The 19,111-nt window shown below is 38.4% G+C and overlaps 1 protein-coding gene and 1 long non-coding RNA gene across 2 annotated transcripts in view; one reads left to right on the forward strand and one right to left on the reverse strand.

Annotated features, from left to right (window-relative positions):
* LOC120155392 overlaps positions 1-13,211 on the reverse strand; it is a 22,365-nt gene extending 9,154 nt beyond the window's left edge. Inside the window, exon 1 of the long non-coding RNA XR_005518965.1 lies at positions 13,198-13,211. This is a non-coding gene — a long non-coding RNA (uncharacterized LOC120155392). The remainder of the gene's footprint in view (positions 1-13,197) is intronic.
* A 1,243-nt stretch (positions 13,212-14,454) lies between these two features.
* On the forward strand, positions 14,455-18,213 carry LOC120155413 (uroporphyrinogen decarboxylase 1, chloroplastic-like). Its single transcript, XM_039166971.1, has 3 exons — positions 14,455-14,727; positions 17,542-17,975; positions 18,075-18,213. The coding sequence occupies exons 1-3, from the start codon at positions 14,455-14,457 to the stop codon at positions 18,136-18,138; spliced, it is 771 nt and encodes a 256-aa protein (XP_039022902.1). The 3' UTR covers positions 18,139-18,213.
* The last annotated feature ends 898 nt before the right edge of the window (positions 18,214-19,111 follow it).

Here is a 19,111-nt window from a genome sequence, read left to right on the forward strand (position 1 = left end):
TGGTCAATTTGGTGGATCGACAATAGAAGATGCTAGACAACATCTCAAATCATTCATGGAAATCTGTAATTCATTCAAGCAACAAGGAGTCCATGAGGATGTCCTAATACTGAAATTATTCTCCTATTCACTGAGGGATAGGGCAAAATCATGGTTAAACAATATCTCATCAATTTGAGAATAATTAAATTTATTTGATGTTTTTAGATAACAAAGTTATATAATTTTAAGAGAAAATAACCTCAGTGACCAAAAATCCCATATAATATACGATTTTAACCAACTTTTTCCGGATTTGCCAAAATGACAAACAAAATCGCAATGCGATCGCTAATTCGCAACGCGATCTCCATTATCGCAAATTCGCGTTGCATTTTCGCAATGCGATAGTTGAAAATCGCGTTGCGATGGTCTACAGTATCGTTGCGATTTTCCCAATTCGCAATGCGAATAAGTAAATCGCAACGCGAATTGGGAAAATCGCAATGCGAATAAGTAAATCGCAACGCGAATTGGGAAAATCGCAATGCGATACTTACTATCGCAATGCGATAATACAAAATCGCAACGAGATACTTACTTTCGCAACGCGATACTGACTTTCGCAACGCGATTTACATAGCGCCATTCGTATTAACGCGTATTTTTTTTTCAAATTCCAAACACGTATTTTTTCTTAATAAATCGGAAAATGAACCGTCCACAGTAATCGCAACTCATAACCTCAAACCCAAAAACACAACACTCAGTCCCATCTCCATCTCTCACTCTCTACGGCGAAATCCGTACCCATCTCCGAAGATTTCCGTCCCCATCGCCGGCGAAATCCCTCACAACCATTCACAGTCAAAAATCCCTCACAATCATTCAGAAATGGAAAATCAACCTACGAGGGTTAGTTTTTATTATTTTTATTTTGAAATTTTTGCATTATTTTAGGTTTTTCATATTGAGATTGATGATAAGTTTACTGGTAATTTCAATAATAGATTAACCATTTCACTTAGATTTCTTATTAAATTCATTTGATTGCTGCCAATACTGCTAAACTGTTTAGCCTGTGAAGTTAGTATTTGTCTTTGCTTTGTCTTTTGGTTGAAGTAATGCAGAAGAAGAATAGTTTCGAGAATGAAAATCGCAACGCGGAAATAACTATCGCAACGCGAAATAAAAACCGCAACGCGAAACCAAAATCGCATTGCGATTTTCATTTCGCGTTGCGATTTTCATTTCGCGTTGCGATTTTTATTTCGCGGTTGCGATTTTCATTTCGCGTTGCGATTGTCTGGTCGCGATAGTCATTTCGCGTTGCGATTCTCATTATCTCGTTGCGATTTTCATTTCAACCAAAAGACAAAAACAGTGTTGTAAATTTTAGTTTCAAGAATAAACTACTATTTATGTTTATTGTTTTGTTTTTGGTATATCTTGACAGTGTAATTTTTGGTATATCTAACTTGGTATGTTTATTGTTTTTTTGTAGAAATTTTTTTCGGCTTCATTGACATTAAGGAATAAAGTTAGCCTAGCCACTACAATTGCTTCGAAGCTTTCACCTGCACAAAGAAAATTGTTTGAAGAAACCTGCTTCGGGCCATGGCTGAGAGTACAGCATCCGGGTGGAGATGCTAGTTTGACCCATTTGTGGCTTCAGACCATGACTAGCGATCTACCCGACAGTATACAACGTGGTGAGGAAGAGATATGGTTTCATTTTCCACCGGCGTATACTTGTTTTGGGCGGAAGGAGTTCTGCTTAATCACTGGTCTACGATTCGGACACGATGATGTAGGCCGGTACACTCGTCATATCACCCGCCCATCATGGTTATCCAGGGTTTTTCCTGATGAGTCAATAGAGAAGCCGAACTTACACGTCGACAACATGAAGAAATTGTTTAATAAGAAAGATGGTTTTACTCGGATGAATGACGTCGATGTTGTCCGAGTATGCCTTCTACTACTTTTGTATGCCGGCTTTCTAGGCAGAGAGGCCAGACAACCTATTCCTCAGGAGCTAATATTATTGGTAGAGGACCTAAATGCATGGAATCTGTTTCCGTGGGGTTCGTATATATGGAAAGCTACCTGGACTAAGTTGTCGTCTGCCTTTGATGACCGCAAAAGTTTGCGGGGCGATGGGTCGAAATACACTTTGTCAGGCTTTGTTTGGGCCTTTAAGGTAAGAATTTCTATATAATGTTTTCAAAATTATAATTAATTATTTAACAATTACTAATGTTTGTTATTATATTATTTGTAGATTTGGATATTCGAGGCTTTCACCAGCATGCGGACATATGCATTAAAATCCTCAGATGATATTCCTAGGGCTATTTCCTGGAAGAGGAAACGTATGTTGGATTGGGAAGACTTAATACCATATGCGACAATAAATAATGTAAGTTAACACAAATACTATCATATATAAACAAGTTATTAATAGTAGACATTTAACTTTGTTTAGTTTTTATTATATTTTTAGGAGGCCAACACTCCATTAATGAGACTGACACCCACGGAGGCTGAGCTTGCCACTGATTGGTGGCAAGCTAGTCAGCGTTTTTTTGATGGCACGAATGATGAGCAGCCTCCACTTCCTCCACTTCGAGAGCCATCACCTCACCCAGAGTCATCACCTGATCGACCCGACTATACACCTCTACAACGAGAGCCATCACCTATCCCGTCACATCATCGAGTCTCTTCTCCACCATCACCTCATGATAGGCGACCGACAAAGATGCCACGACTTCTATCTCCCTGTTCTCCACCTCCACGGGATGAGTCAAGGGAGTTACGTGATGAGGTCAATGCCTTGCGTGAGGAGATCGGTACTCTACGCGATAACGATGGTGCATGGCGTGTGGAGGTGTCTACTTTAAGTGGTGAGGTTGCCGCTCTACGTGAGATGGTAGTATCGTTGCAGAATGAGGTTCATACTCTACGCAACGAGGTAAGTTTAAGATTTTCCATATTTAACTTGATGATAAATTTACTCGTAATTTCACTTAAATTAACCATTTCACTTAGATTGCTTAGTAAATTTATTCGGTTGCTGCCAAAACTGCTAAACTTTTTACTTTAACACTGTGAAGTTAGTATTTGTCTTTGTTTTGTCTTTTGGTTGAAAGTTTGAAATATATTTATCTTTGTTTTCACTGTTTAAATATCATGTCTGTTTATTTACTGATATTTGTATTTTTATTTAGCGGACCGATAAGGTGGATGCTTTACGTCGGGTTTTTCTTGCACGACAGAGTTCACACATCAGACGGCGTGTACGTGCTATTAAGTCTCCGTATACCCCAATAGTGCGAAGACACCGCAAGAAGAAGCCCGACTCGCCTATCATCCCTCAAGAGTCCACTCCTATCGTTGAAGAGGCCCCTATCATTCCTCGAGAGTCCCCTCCCACCGTTCAAGATGCCACTGTCATCGTTGAAGAGGTCCCTCCCACCATTCAAGAGCCCGATTCACATGGCGTCATATATAGGATTCTTGAGAAACCCTCTGACGTGCCGGACATGATGGATTCAAGTTGGCTCTCGTATGAGTTACCGGCCAGTACCATACCGGTATCTGAAGAGGAGAGGAAACAACTACCGGACACAATTCTGGATAACACCCTTTGGGCTAAGACCGCAGTTGAATTTTATCTACATGAGCGAAGCCAGGGGTGTTTCACTGACATATGCAAGCTCAATGATGATATCTATTTGTTGCTTGATCGGTCTTGGTGGGGCGTATTATTAGGGGTCGAAGACAATGGCTATTTCGATGGAGGGGTAAGTCTTATATTTTTCTTATATTTTCATTTGATTAATTTGTTTAAAAATTAATGTAATTCACTAATATATGTATTTTTTTGTAAAACAGCATATCGATGCGTGGGTGTCACATCTACTAATAATTAGGAAACTTAAGGAAAATAAAAGAAATACACGGTATACAATAATGTCGACGGCTTTTAACGCAGTTCACTTGAAGAATCAACGAGATGAATCATTTGCGTTGGGCAATGGACAAGCTAAACTTTATCCTGCATGGTGGGAGGTCGATAAGGTTAGTGTTTATTTTAGATTGAGTTTAAAGGTATTCATAAATAAGTGCGCAAATGAATGAATTATTACTTATGATTGCAGGTGTTTATCCCTATTTTGGAACGTAACCATTGGCTTCTCGTCGAGCTTAAGATCCCATCCCTTAAGGCAATAGTATATGACAGCATGATAAATTACATATCATTGGCTGATTTAAGAGATATTATTAAGGGATGGAGCTCTTATTTGGCTAAATACTTGGATGCGATAAATTATTGGACTCGTTCTGGAAACAAGAAGCCAAAGAAGCTCAATATTACAGTTAGCAGAGACGAGACCGCACCACAACAAACGAAAGGACCCAGAGGGGATTGTGGTCCTCTCGTATGCTTGGCGTTGGACCGTTTGATCACAGGAAGTATAAAGTATCTACCTCCCACCGATATAGATAGAGCTGCAGTAGGCTTGTGGTTTCGACATTATATGGCTAGATCGATATATACGAGACGCTGCCTACCTGCATCCGCGTTATAAAAATATCCATAAACAATTGGTATGTTTATAGGCTTGTGGTTTGAAAATGTTTGGTTAAGTACCTAGAATTCAATAATTTGCTGTTTATAGGTTTTAGATGTGTAGAAAGTGTTGTTTGAGCAAATGTTTGGTTTATGCAGGTTAATCTCAGAAGTGAGCTGCGTGAAAATGATGTATGGCTGCAAAAGTTGATTCAATAGTATAAGTGTTATTTTCTCTAATAATTATTGCTTATTTTTTTATTGTTTAATTGATTTGTAAAAGGTGATTTGTAAAAGTTGATTTGTTTAATTGATGTTAACATAATTCTTTTTTGTGCTTGTTTAATTGATTGAAATGTAATGGTTGATTTTGTTGATTTCAATCTGCATTATGTTTGAAGGCAAAAAGTACTATCGCAATGCGAAATGAAAATCGCAACGAGAGAATCGCAACGCGAAAATGAAAATCGCAACGCGAAATTAAATTCGTGTTGCGATTTTCATTTCGCATTGCGATTCCCTCGTTGCGATTTTCATTTCGCATTGCGAAATTAGCGTTGCGATTTTAATTTCGCATTGCGATTCTCTCGTTGCGATTTTCATTTCGCATTGCGATGGACATTAAGATGATTGCCTATTAAGTGATAACAAGGAACAGATCATAGCAATTTTCAAACTCAAGTTACTAATACATGCCTAACTGAAAATGTTAAAAGTTCACACATAAAATCTACATAATACAACGTTTGCATTTAAAAATCACCTAAGTTAACAGTCCCAAAAGGTGAAACCAGTTGTGATTGGGATTTTAAAGATGATTGTGATTTTGATTGCCTTTTTCTTGACACCATATGAGCTTTGGATTTTGATGATGATCCATATTTTGGTAGAGGAAAAGATGATTGTGATGGCACTGGTGATCTACATATCAACCTTGTATGACCACTTTCCTTGCACCGACTACATGTCGATCTCTTCTTCTCTTCACCCTTAGACGGTATACGATCGTGACTTTTTGGTCAGCCAGGTAGCCTTCTGTCCATGGCTGGTGGCAAAACTGTTTGTAAGTCATCTGGTATGTCCCACTCAGAAGGATGTGAAATAGGGTAGACAATCTCGGCATAAGTCTGTCGATATACTTCTGTAGTGTAGCAATCCATAGCGTATGTGCTTGAATCATCTTGGTTTAGATGAAGAGCAACTTTTATAACATGGCCACATGGATAACCAGATGTTTGCCATTTCATACAACTACACGTCCTTGCATTTAGATCGACAAGCCCATTTAAGTTATTATCCAGTACTTCAAACAAAGTGTTTGAACATGGTTCAACTCTCCATGACGTTGACTTCACAACACGTTTCGTTATCTTTTTTCAGTCCATGGTGTAACACGATGTTCCAATGTTCCTGTAAATTTAAATAAATAATACTTAGTAAAATATATGATAAGTTACGAATTCAAAGAAATAATACCTGCATGGTTTCTTTTCTTGTAGTACCACTGTTGAATAGAGGCTCGAAAAAACTCCATTAACATAGTAATGGGTAATTTCCGGGAATGACGACTTAGAGCGTTAATTGATTCTGCACTATTAGACGTCATGAAACCATATCTTGCTCCAAGTTGATGTACTCTTGACCATCTTTCAAACCCGACATCTTCTAGTGTTTGAGCACACTGAGGCAAAACACGTCTTAAACAGTTTATATGCTTATTGAAATCCACTTCCCGATAAGCCTTTACAGCCTTCCAGTATGTCCATTTGTGCTTTTTTATACCAGCAGACCTTGATTTTAGATTTCTATACAAATGAACACCACAAAGTCCATGAAAAGCATCTGGGAAACACCTTCTAACAGCATTGTCAATTGAGTTTGCCCTATCGGATATGATTGTCAGATTGCTAATAGGACCTATGCAATCCCTAAGATGCCCCATAAACCATGTCCATGAATCAGAGGTTTCAGATTTGCCAACCCCGTAAGCTATTGGCAATATACCATTGTTAGCATCCATGGCTACTGCTAATAAGTTTACTCCAAGGTATCGACCTTTCAAATGTGCTCCGTCAACTATAATAACTGGGCGCATGCAAGTAATAAACGAACGAATCTACAAAATAATATACACAAGAAATATAATCATTTAAATGTGAAATGCATGTAACTAACAGAAATGAGTCAACAGAATTATATTGATTTACTAACCGCAGCACCAATGGCGATAAACAACAACTCAAAGCGTCCATCTCTATCTGTTTTGATATGAGTTACCGACCCAGGATTTTTCAGCTTTAAATTGTGACAATAAGCCGGCAGTTGGGCAAACGATGCTTCTGGCGACCCCCTCAACAATTCCAAGGCATAACATTTGGCTCTCCAAGCTTGAGAATAAGATATACTAATCTTGAACCGAGCATTCATGTCAGTCATAATTTCATGTCTCCGATATACCCTGTCATTCAAAAACATTAACTCAGCCAGAAAACTACCCAACACCTTTTTGTTTGCCTGTCTATGGTGAGGAAAAACTTGGGTTCTTGAACATGTATGTTTATCAATAAAAGTCCTAACTTGAAACATTGCACAATATTTTATCCTCTTTGCAATCATACGCCACGTACAGTTTTTGTCAATCGTACACCTTGTTTCGAAACGATCTTTGCTTGATTTGTTAACTTTTAGTTGATAGCCATCTTCCACACATTTCGTATACAAAGCTATCTTCAAGTCTTCCTTTGTATCAAAACAATCATCTTTCTTGATACGAATAACTTTTGTGTAACAATCAACTGCTTTCTTTGCCAACTCTTCTTCCGGTAACTGAAGTAATTCTGGCATATTCCAGTTATACTCCCGTGGCATTTTCTTTTCTTCGGGGACTTTTTCTTCTTCTTTTTCTTCTTCGGGATTATATGAATTACAGAATGGATGTTCAACATGTTCATTCACAGTCGTAACTTCCTCCTCATTATCATCAACAACATCTTCCTCGGCAACGGGTGTTTCATCATCAAAATTTGGGTATTGACCAATATAAAAATCATTACACGCAGGGTCTGTTTCTTCTTCTGAAACATCATCAAAATCCGTGTATTGACCAATATCAAAGTCCGGGTATTGACCAATATCAAAATCGCAATGCGATTTTCATTTCGCATTGCAATTTTCATTTCGCATTGCGATTTTCATTTCGCATTGCGATTTCCATTTCGCATTGCGATTTCCATTTCGCGTTGCGATAGTCTGTTTTGCCTTCAACATAAAGCAGATTGAAAATCAACAAATCAACTATTACATTTCAACACAAATTATGTACACATCAATTAAACAAATCAAGATTTACAAATCATCTTTTACAAATCAATTAAACAATCAAAAAATAATAATTATTCTTATTTCTTCATCAATTATTGAATCAATGAATCAACAACTTTGTGACCCCGTACATCCATTTCACGCAGCTCACTTAAGGATTAACCTGCAGAAACCAAACATTTGCTCAAACAAGACTTCCTACACATCTAAAACCTACAAACAGCAAATTATTGAATTCTAGGTACTTAACCAAACATTTTCAAACCAAAAGGAGTATATATGTTAACAAAACTTGCATTTGACTTACCAATTAACAATGGACACTTTCATAACGCGGATGCAGGTAGGCAGCGTCTCGAATATATTGCTCTAGCCATATAATGCCGAAACCACAAGCCTACTGCAGCTTTATCTCTATCCGTGGGAGGTAAAAACTCTGTGCTTCCCATCGTCAAACGCGCCAAGCAAAGGCATACGAGAGGACCACAATCCCCTCTGGCTCCCGGCGATTGCTGTGGCGCGGTCTCGTCTCTGACAACTGTGACATTGAACTTATTTGGCTTCTTGTGTCCAGAATGACTCCGATACTTAATCCCATCCAAGAATTTAGACAAATGAGAGCTCCATCCCTTGAAAATATCTCTCAAATCAGACAGTGATATGTAATTGATCATGCTGTCATACACTATTATCTTCAGGGATGGGAGCTGAAGTTGGACGAGAAGCCAGTGACGACGTTCCAAAACAGGGATAAACACCTGCGATCATAAGTAATAATTCATTTATTTGCGCACTTATTTATTAACACCTTTAAAAAATTTAAAAAATAAACACTAACCTTATCGACCTCCCACCATGCAGGATAAAGTTTAGCTTGTCCATTGCCCAACAAAAATGATTCATCTCGTTGATTCTTCAAGTGAACTGCGTGAAAAGCCGTCGGCATTATTGTATATAGCAAATTTTTTTTATTTTTCCTAAGCTTCCTTATTATTAGTAGACATGACACCCACGCATCGATATGCTGTTTTACAAAAAAAATACATATATTAGTGAATTACATTAATTTTAAACAAATTAATCAAAATCATATATAAGACAAATATAGTCTTACCTCCCCATCCAAATAGCCACTGTCTTCAACCCCTAATAGCACACCCCACCAAGACCGATCAAGCAACAAAAACATTTCATCGTTGAGTTTGCTGATGTCAGTGTAACACCCTTGGCTCCGCTCATGTAGATAAAAATCAACTGCGGTCTTAGCCCAAAGGGTATTATCCACAATTGTTTCCAGTAGTTGTCTCCTCTCCACTTCAGATACCGGAAGGGTACTAGCCGGTAACTCATACGAGAGCCAACTCTCATCCATCATGTCCGGAACCGGTGGGGGTTTCTCAATACTTCGATATATTACCCCATGTGAATCGGGCTCTGGAATGGTGGGAGGGACCTCTTCAACGATGACAGTGGCCTCTTGAACGGTGGGGGGGGAATCTTGAGTGAGAATAGGGGCCTCTTGAATGATTGGAGGGGACTCTTGAGGGATGACCGGTGAGTCGGGCTTCTTCTTGCGGAGTCTTCGCACCATTGGGGTGAACGGAGACGTAATAGCACATCCACGCCGTCTGATGCGTAAACTCCGTCGTGCAAGGAAAACCCGACGTAAAGCATCCACCTTATCGGGCCGCTAAAAAAAATTAATACATAAATCAGTAAATAAACAGACATGATATTAAACAAAGACAAATATGTTTCAAACTAGCATTGTATTCACCCAAATCATTATTCTATCATAGTTCACAAAATGCTCAGATAACATTCCAGAAGTAAGCACTTATATAAACATTTAAAAGGACAACATATATAAACATTCCAGAAGAAGAATAGTTTACTTTCGCAACACGAAACTTAAAATCGCAATGCGAAATGACTATCGCAATGCGAAAATGGCTATCGCAATGCGAAATGAAAATCGCAACGACAAAATCGCAACGCGAAATGAAATCGCAACGACAAAATCGCAACGCGAAATGAAAATCGCATTGCGATTTTCATTTCGCGTTGCGATTTTGTCGTTGCGATTTTCATTTCGCATTGCGATAGCCATTTCCGCGTTGCGATAGTCATTTCGTGTTGCGAAAGTAAACTATTCTTCTTCTGCAAATTGAAACTTGAATGGATTGCATTACTTCAACCAAAAGACAAAAACAAAACCAAAAACAAATACTAACAAAAACAGATTGGCAGCAACCGAATGAATTACGAGTATGAAAAATCTTTAACTTACCTCGTTGCGTAGAGTATGAACCTCATTCTGCAACGATGCTACCATCTCACGTAGAGCGGCTACCTCACCGCGTAATGTAGACACCTCAACACGCCATGCACCATCGTCTTTGCGTAAAGTACCGACCTCCTCACGCAAGGCATTGACCTCATCACGTAACTCCCCTAACTCATCCCGTTGAGGTGGAGGTGGAGAACAGGGAGATAAACGTCGTGGCATCTTTGCCGGTCGCCTATCTTGCGGTGATGGTGGAGAAGAGGCTCGATGATGTGACAGAATAGGTGATGGCTGTCGTTGTGGAGGTGTATAGCCGGGTCGATCAGATGATGGCTCTGGGTGGGGTGATAGCTCTGGGCGAGGTGATGGCTCCCGAAGTGGAGGCTGCTCATCAACCGTTCCATAAAAAAAACGCTTACTAGCTTGCCACCAATCAGTGGCAAGCTCAGCTTCCGTGGGTGTCAGCCTCTATAGAGGAGTGTTGGCCTCCTAACAATATAAAAGCTCAAACAAAGTTAAATGTGTACTAGTAATAACTTGTTTATAAACATATTGTAGTATTTATGTTAACTTACATTATTTATTGTCGTATACCGTAGTAAATCTTCCCATTGCAAGGTTCGTTTCCTCTTCCAGGAAATAGCCCTGGGAATATTATTTGAAGTTTTTATTGCATATGTCTTCATGGCGGGAAAGGCCTCAAATATCCAAATCTACAAACAATATAATAACAAACATTAGTAATTTTTAAATAATTACTTATAATTTTGGAAACATTATATAAAAATTCTTACCTTAAAGGCCCAAATAAAGCCTGTCAAAGTGTATTTGGAACCATCGCCATGCAAACTTTTTCGATCATCCAAGGCAGACGATAACTTATTCCATGTAGCTTTCCATAAATACGAGCCCCACGGAAACAGGTTCCACGCATTTAGGTCTTCTACCAATTTGATTAGATCATTTGGAATAGGTTGTCTGGCCTCTCTGCCTAAAAAGCCGGCATGCAAAAGAATTAGAAGGTATACTCGGACAACGTCGACGTCATCCATCCGAGTAAAACCATCTTTATTATTCAAAAATCTTGTCAGGTCTTCTACGTGTAGACTCGGCCTCTCCAGCTCAGGAAAAACCCGGGATAGCCATGATGGGCGGGTAATGTGTCTAGTGTACCGACCTACATCATCGTGTCCGAAGCGTAGACCGGTGATTAAGCAAAACTCCTCCCGCCCAAAACACGTATACGCCGGTGGAAAATCAAACCATATCTCTTCATCACGACGTTGTATAGTCTCTGGTAGATCTCTAGTCATGGTTTGAAGAAACAGGTGTGTCAACATCGCATCTCCACCGGGATGTTGTACTTTCAGCCATGGCCCGAAGCATGTATCCTCAAACATTTTCTTTGTGCAGGTGAAAGCTTCGACGCAATTGTTTTGGCCAGGCTGACTTTATTTCTCAAGGTCAATTGAGCCGAATAAAAGTTCTACAAAAACAATAAACATACTAAATTAGATATACCAAAAACTACACTGTGAAGATATACCAAAAACAATAATAAACATAAATAGTAGTAGTTTATTCTTCAAACTTAAATATGCAACACTGTGAAGTAATCGCAACACGAAAATGACTATCGCAACGAGAGAATCGCAACGCGAAACTAAAATCGCGTTGCGATTTGCATTTCGCGTTGCGATTCTTGGTTGATTTAATAAGCAATCTAAGTGAAATGGTTAATCTATTATTGAAATTACCAGTAAACTTATCATCAATTTCAATATGAAAAACCTAATAATAATGCAAAAATTTCAAAAAGAAAATAATTAAAAAAACTAACCCTCGTTGGTTGATTTGGTTGATTTTTCATTTCTGATTGTGAGGGTGGCTCTGAGAGATTTAGATAGACGGATTTCGCCGGAGATGGGGACGGATTTCGTCGGAGATGGGTGAGAGAGTGAGAGATGGAGATGGGACTGAGTTGTGATTTTAGGTTTTAGGTTATGAGTTGCGATTACGGGATATACTGTGGACAGTTCAGTGTTCCAATATATTAATATTCATGTTTGGAATTTAAAAATAAAATACTTGGCCAGGATACTAATGGCGCTTTGAAAATCGCATTGCGATTATGTAAATCGCGTTGCGAAAGTCAGTATCGCGTTGCGAAAGTAAGTATCTCGTTGCGATTTTGTATTATCGCATTGCGATAGTAAGTATCGCATTGCGATTTTCCCAATTTGCGTTGCGATTTACTTATTCGCATTGCGATTTTCCCAATTCGCGTTGCGATTTACTTATTCGCATTGCGAATTGGGAAAATCGCAACGATACTGTAGACCATCGCAACGCGATTTTCAACTATCGCATTGCGAAAATACAACGCGAATTTGCGATAATGGAGATCGCGTTGCGAATTAGCGATCGCATTGCGATTTTGTTGGTCATTTTGGCAAATCCGAAAAAAGTTGGTTAAAATCGTATATTATATGGGATTTTTGGTCACTGAGGTTATTTTCTCTAATTTTAATTTTATAGTTCCTCTGGACGCATTACTGCCATGTTGCTATTGTCGACTATATACTGCATGAGATTCGGGTGACTAATGAGCTCGTGTACATCGTGTCAGTCCCGCTGATCTTGTATGAAATAGTCGAGTGAAATCCTACCGAGCACGTCATTTGATAATTTAACTGTGTCCAATCGATTCGCCACATCCACCTTGATTGGATGAGTTGCATCGATTGACGCGACAAGAAAAGATGAAAATTAATTGGGCAAACCATAATGTGATGTATCTGAACGAGTGGGTACGAAGATTCGAGATGACGCCCATGACTCAACCCATCTTCGACCACAACGTGAGGTGATACCAAGAATATGGGATGCCATATATATTGACCGATTAGGAGCGAGTGCGAGAATTATATGTTCCTCCACAGAGTTGCCCACAGACAGGGAGGCATTGTGGGGGAGTCAAGGCAGAGAAGAAAAAGACAACAAGGTGCATCCTCCTCATTGGTAACAACACAGAGACCTCCTCAAACACCGCTTACACACCCCTGACCTTGTCTTCACCCACTCGACTCAATCAGTATTTTAGCAAATGGGGCAATTCTCAGAAGGTTTTCTCACTGACGTCTTTGACCAGTTGAATTCATCACCAACATAATTGGCAGCTAACTTTGGATCAAATATTGTTTACTAGACGCCGCCGTAGAGCATATTCTACACTGGTGCCGATTCCAGTGCAGTGGTGGATCGATTTCATATACAGCTGCCTATCCTAATGATAATGATATTGCTAAAGAGGAAGAAGAACCACAATTACGTCCGCGTCAGACTCGTCGTCCACCACAATGCGGAACTGGTAGACATAGGCTTTATTAGTTGTTATTTATTTCGTTCTTCAAAACTGAAATATTTGTACTAAATTATTTTATTTTGAGTTGATCAAAATATTTTCAGTGAAAATCGCACCATGCATCCTGCGATATCTATAATACGTTAGCAGAACCACGCATAATGTAAAACACGAGATACTAGGATCTCGCACTCTGTAACCCTCATTATTTGGAAATCACTTCTTCCAACCCGCGAGATTCTTGAAATAAAATAACCACAATTTAGTATTATCGGGAAACAACTCAACTAAAATGTCAAAGAGATAAAGCCTTATTGTTTTGGTATATTACGATGGAGAAATGATCAATGATGCATCTCTCGGTGTCATGTTTCAGTCCGCACATACTATGACAATAACGCTACCAACGAAGTTAACGTATAACAAGATGATGGAGGAAGTGAAGAAAAATGTCCCACATGCTCGCGGTACAAAATTGTTACCCTTGAAGTATCGACTACCGAAGTCATTAGAACCATTAACGTACACGATATACACTGTTGAGGATAATGATGATGTGCATATAATGGCTGGCACTCACTTGCAATATTTATTTGGAGGGTCGATGGAGTTGTATACATTGTTTTCTGATACTGATAATGATACCAATGTGCCAAGTTGGAGACAAGCGGAGTTTGACTTTGATCCAACTGTTGAAAGTCCGACAGTAAATTTAATAAACAACCTCAATTTGTTAAGCACACATGGTACACAAAACGACTTGGGTGCATCATCGTCTTCGATGCCAAGGCATTCTTGCGTTGCTAGATTCGAATTTGACTTCAACATGTCACCAAAGCAATAATCCATGTTTAACCCGTTCTATGATTTCTCATCTAGACGATATTCAAATTATATCCCTTCTGCAGATAATGTCTCACACATATGGGGAGACATTCTTTTATTGATGTGTGTGACGTTGATCTTGGGGAATCGGTTCATGGCCGATCTCATGATCGACGAACACCTGCAGCGGCGACTCACTTTGATTTAAACAAGGTTGAACTATTCCACTTTGAGGGGGATGATTCTAACGAAGAATCAATAAGGGAGTCTGACCCTGATGGTGATGAGTTAGGCCCCTTTTATGAAGAACCAGAAGACCTTGACATGCCACGAGAAGCAGAAGACAACGAAGAATATGGCACGACTACAACGGTTCCACATGTTGTGATGCATATTTCTTATTACTAACCACCATCGCCCTTTACAACAATTGATATGGAAACATTCAACGCTCCAGAATTTTCTCAATTCCCACATGTTGAGCAATACAATCAACGTAGTGATGGTGATCTCTATATTGGAATGGTTTTCAGGTTAATATAATGTTTTATTTTTTTATTATTTATTTTGATTTGTTTATTGGTAAGTTGTCAATTTTATTTACTCTTTTTACGAATAAGGTTTAGGATAAAAAAACAAGTTGTGGTTGCAATCAAGAACTACAACATTTGTCGCTCCATCATGTCAACTATGAAAAAAACTTATGCGGATAAGTACATCACTGAATGTCTCTACAAGAAGCATGGATGTAATTAGAGGGTTTGTGTAGCACGGTTGAAGACGATGAACAACCTTTGGAAACTCACAAAAATACGTCCAACCATATACATGCACTGTCAACATCTTGAATCAAGATCATCGTAACTTGGATGTGCACGTGCTTTCTGAAGCCTTCATTCCGCTGCTCAAATCAAATCCACGTGTTACGATTGCGACCTGTATTACTTCAGTTCCATCGCTATACTGGTACACAGTTGACTACCACAAAGCATGTTATGAATGCTTTAGACCCAACAAAAATTGTTCGGCTAATGGGAGAAATCATAAAATGAATTGCAACCATGACTTAAACTGATGCAGAAACACATTCCGGGAATAGTTGTGAAATTGAAAGCAGTCTCGGCGTACGAAAATGATTGTGTTGTACAAGGAGTCTGCCAATTCTACTGGCTTTTTTGGACTTTTCCATAATGCATTAATACATTCCCACACTGCAAGTCGGTTGTTCAAATCGCCTTCACAATTTTCGAAAAGAAATATATCGACTCTTGAAAATTCTTTCTTACGAACTTACAAACATATGTTCTATCACATGTGATGCATGATAGAGATGATGAAATTTGTCTTATTTCTGACAGATGCACTTGTATTAAATACGTACTCCAACGTATAGGTTCGTCTTGCCAACCCCCAATATTTATCATCGGTAATATTTACGATATATTGTTGCAAACTATTTACAGAAGTTCAAGAGTTAAGATGAGCATCTAATGGTGCTTCGAATGGGTACCCTACATGAGATTCGTTGATCGAGTTTACTTACTTGAAACTATATTCAAGGTTTATGAATACGAGTTCCCTCCCATTGGAAATGAATGAGATCCGGATGAAGCTGGTGATGAACCTACAATACGATCTGATTATGCACTACGATGAAAAAAAATCGGTAGTCCACGGTCAACCTCGATTTTTTGTGATGAGGATTTGGTCGAACATCAATAAAGAACCGGACAACCGAAATTATGCTCTATATGTAGGAATCTTGAACACACGAAGAACAAATGTTCCAATCGTTCAAGCACACATATCAATTAAATGACTTTTTTGTATTATTTCTTTTTTAATTAACAACACATATTACTTATATTTACAAGCCAAAAAATAACACTCAAATATGTCTATCAAACTATTTTTTCTTCTTACTTCACAAAACTATGATCTCTAACAATTTTCAATATCATTTTTACCCCGCTTAAATTGCAACACTATGCATTTGTAATTAAAATTTTAAAAAAAAAATAGTTTCCCACCCAGAAATAGTATCCGAACAATATTATAGACACTAAAGAGAGGGTAGGGAATCGAAAGAACCTCGCACTTTGCAAGCCACGAGACCCCCCATAAATCTCGTGATATTTTAGATCATAAAAATTATTTCACGCTTTACAATAAACGAGGTCATTTTATTTAATTGTTTTATTAGCTTACCTGTAAAGTGCTTCCAATATATCTCACGTATTGGGTGCAAATATTTAACATGCAATTTGCAAGCCCGAGGTTGTTCGATGTGAACGGTTTAGAGGATATTCTTCCAAATAATTACTGGAGTGCCGTATTTCTTCTAATCCTATTGCAATCATATATGAATTTCAACCTTTTTTATCTTTTCTTCTAATTTTTTCTTCTTCTTCAATTTTTCAAGCAGTGCTTGCAGTTCCTTGGGAGTTAAATCCTCTAGCTTGACAGTGCAGTTGGGGTTTCACTTTAATGAAACTAATAATTCCCCTGTAGCCTTTGTTTCTTCTCCTAAAAGAACAAAAACTAAGAAGTTTTCTGTAACTTGCTCTTCTTCTGCTACTGGTGAAGTTCATTCCATTGCTTTGCTCTTCTTTTTATTTTAGTTTTCTGGGCTTCTTGTGGTTGAGTTTAATTCAAAATGCGGTTTCGTTTCCCCCCCCCTTGATTAGGCTAGTTGGTAGTTTTGTTTTTTATATATAAATTATGGGTGTTTAGTGTATGATCAAAGGTTGTGCTTTTAGGAGAATTTTGTTCAGAATTGAATGCATTTTGTCACAAGCTACTGTTTGTTCTGAAAATGTCTACTTAGTCTGAATATAAGACCAGGACATAGTTGAAATGGATTAGATTCTTTTATAGCTATGTTTTTTTAGTATTGTAATGATTGGAGCATGGATGGGAATTGGTATGCCTTGGTTTAGGATGTAAAACCACTTCAATATTCAATGGTATTATGATGAAATTTTTTATTTTTTTATTTTTCTAATAGATGATAATATGATTAATGGTATAGTTATAAAAGTTGTGAACTTCCATGGTATTCAATTCGAGATCCTTCCCTGTAACCTGTACGAATTTGACTAATTATTCCACCTTGCTAGTGGAAAAGTTATTTTTGTACTGTTATTGTTGGTATATCCAGAATGACAAGAACATTCTTGTCTTTAGACTTTAGAGATGTTATCAACTTATGCTCGATCTTCATTCATCTGGTTTTTAGATCCATTGTTGGTTAAAGCTACAAGAGGGGATCCTGTAAGTCGACTTCCTGTCTGGATGATGCGCCATGCAGGAAGGTATATGGTTGTTTACAGAAAGCTTGCAGAGAAACATCCATCCTTCAGAGAGAGGTCTGAGACAACTAATCTCATTGTGGAAATTTCTTTGCAGCCTTGGGAAGCTTTCCGCCCTGATGGAGTGATAACTTTCTCCGATATGCTCACTCCACTGCCTGCATTTGGTGTTCCTTTTGACATTGAAGAAGTTAGGGGTCCTGTCATTCAGTCACCGATTCACTCTGAGGATTGCTTGAAGGCATTGCATCCTATTGACGTGGAGAAACTACATTTTGTTGGGGAGTCCCTTAAGATTTTCGCCAGGAGGTTATTTTCCGTTTTAATAGTATGCATATATAAAATATGTCTTACTAATTTTCTAAAAGTTTCTTTTTCTTTTCCTTATACAAGTTCTTTTTTATGTAGGTTGGAGATCATGCAGCGGTGCTGGGCTTTGTCGGAACTCCTTGGACAATTGCCACATATATAGTAGAGGGAGGTACAACACGCACTTACACAAACATAAAGAGTATGTGCCACACAGCACCAAATTTATTGAGGGCCCTTCATAGCTGAATACAATAATTTGATGGGGGTATATGGTATGGTCACATGACAACAAACTTGGCTGAGACAATATATCATCACTATGAGAGTGTACTATTTGTCTATCACGTCCGTTGTTAAAGCAACATATTATCGACTGGAAACCCTCAACCTTGGGAAGGCAAGCAGCTAACTAGATGGAATGTGGCCACCAAATTCACCCAGACCTCCTCAAAAAATTACAAACATTCCAACACAATTCCAACGCAATGAGTGGCATATGCTTCTCCCGCGAAATGTCATTATTATGTGTATCAGAATTTGCCATTGGAAGTCATACAACACAACGCATATGTGGTTAATTTACGGGAAAAAAACATGTGAGTGTGAATTCTTCCAAACTTTCAAATACTCGTGTGCGCACACCATTGTTGTTGCTTCTTCTATTCGAATACCCTATATGAGATTCGTTGATCGGGTTTACTTACTTGAAACTATATTCTAGGTTTATGAATATGAGTTCCCTCCCATTGGAAATGAATGAGATCCGGATGAAGTTGATGATGAACCTACAATACGGCTAGATTATGCACTACGATGAAAAAATCGGTCGTCCATGGTCAATCCGGATTTTTTGTGACGAGAATTTGGTCGAACATCAAGAAAGAACCGGACAACTGAAATTATGCTCTATATGTAGGAATCCTGAACACACGAAGAACAAATGTTCCAATCGTTCAGACACACATATCAATTAAATGGCCTTTTTGCATTATTTCTTTTTTAATTAACAACACATATTACTCATATTTTTAAGCTAAAAAATAACACTCGAATATGTTTATCAAACCATTTTTTCTTTTTCCTTCACAAAACTATGATTTCTAATCATTTTTAATGTCATTTTTACCCCGCTT

The sequence above is a fragment of the Hibiscus syriacus genome, unplaced genomic scaffold (genome assembly GCF_006381635.1).
Source record: "Hibiscus syriacus cultivar Baekdansim isolate YM2019G1 unplaced genomic scaffold, ASM638163v2 tig00111191_pilon, whole genome shotgun sequence".
Lineage (NCBI taxonomy): Eukaryota > Viridiplantae > Streptophyta > Magnoliopsida > Malvales > Malvaceae > Hibiscus > Hibiscus syriacus.

Bases quoted from the DNA above. Each gene is read 5' to 3' on its own strand.
- LOC120155413 (XM_039166971.1), top strand. From the start codon at position 14,455: ATGGGGAGACATTCTTTTATTGATGTGTGTGACGTTGATCTTGGGGAA. The intron at 14,728-17,541 runs GTTCCACATGTT...TCTTGTCTTTAG, and splicing joins AATATGGCACGACTACAACG to ACTTTAGAGATGTTATCAAC. The intron at 17,976-18,074 runs GTTATTTTCCGT...TTTTTTATGTAG, and splicing joins CTTAAGATTTTCGCCAGGAG to GTTGGAGATCATGCAGCGGT.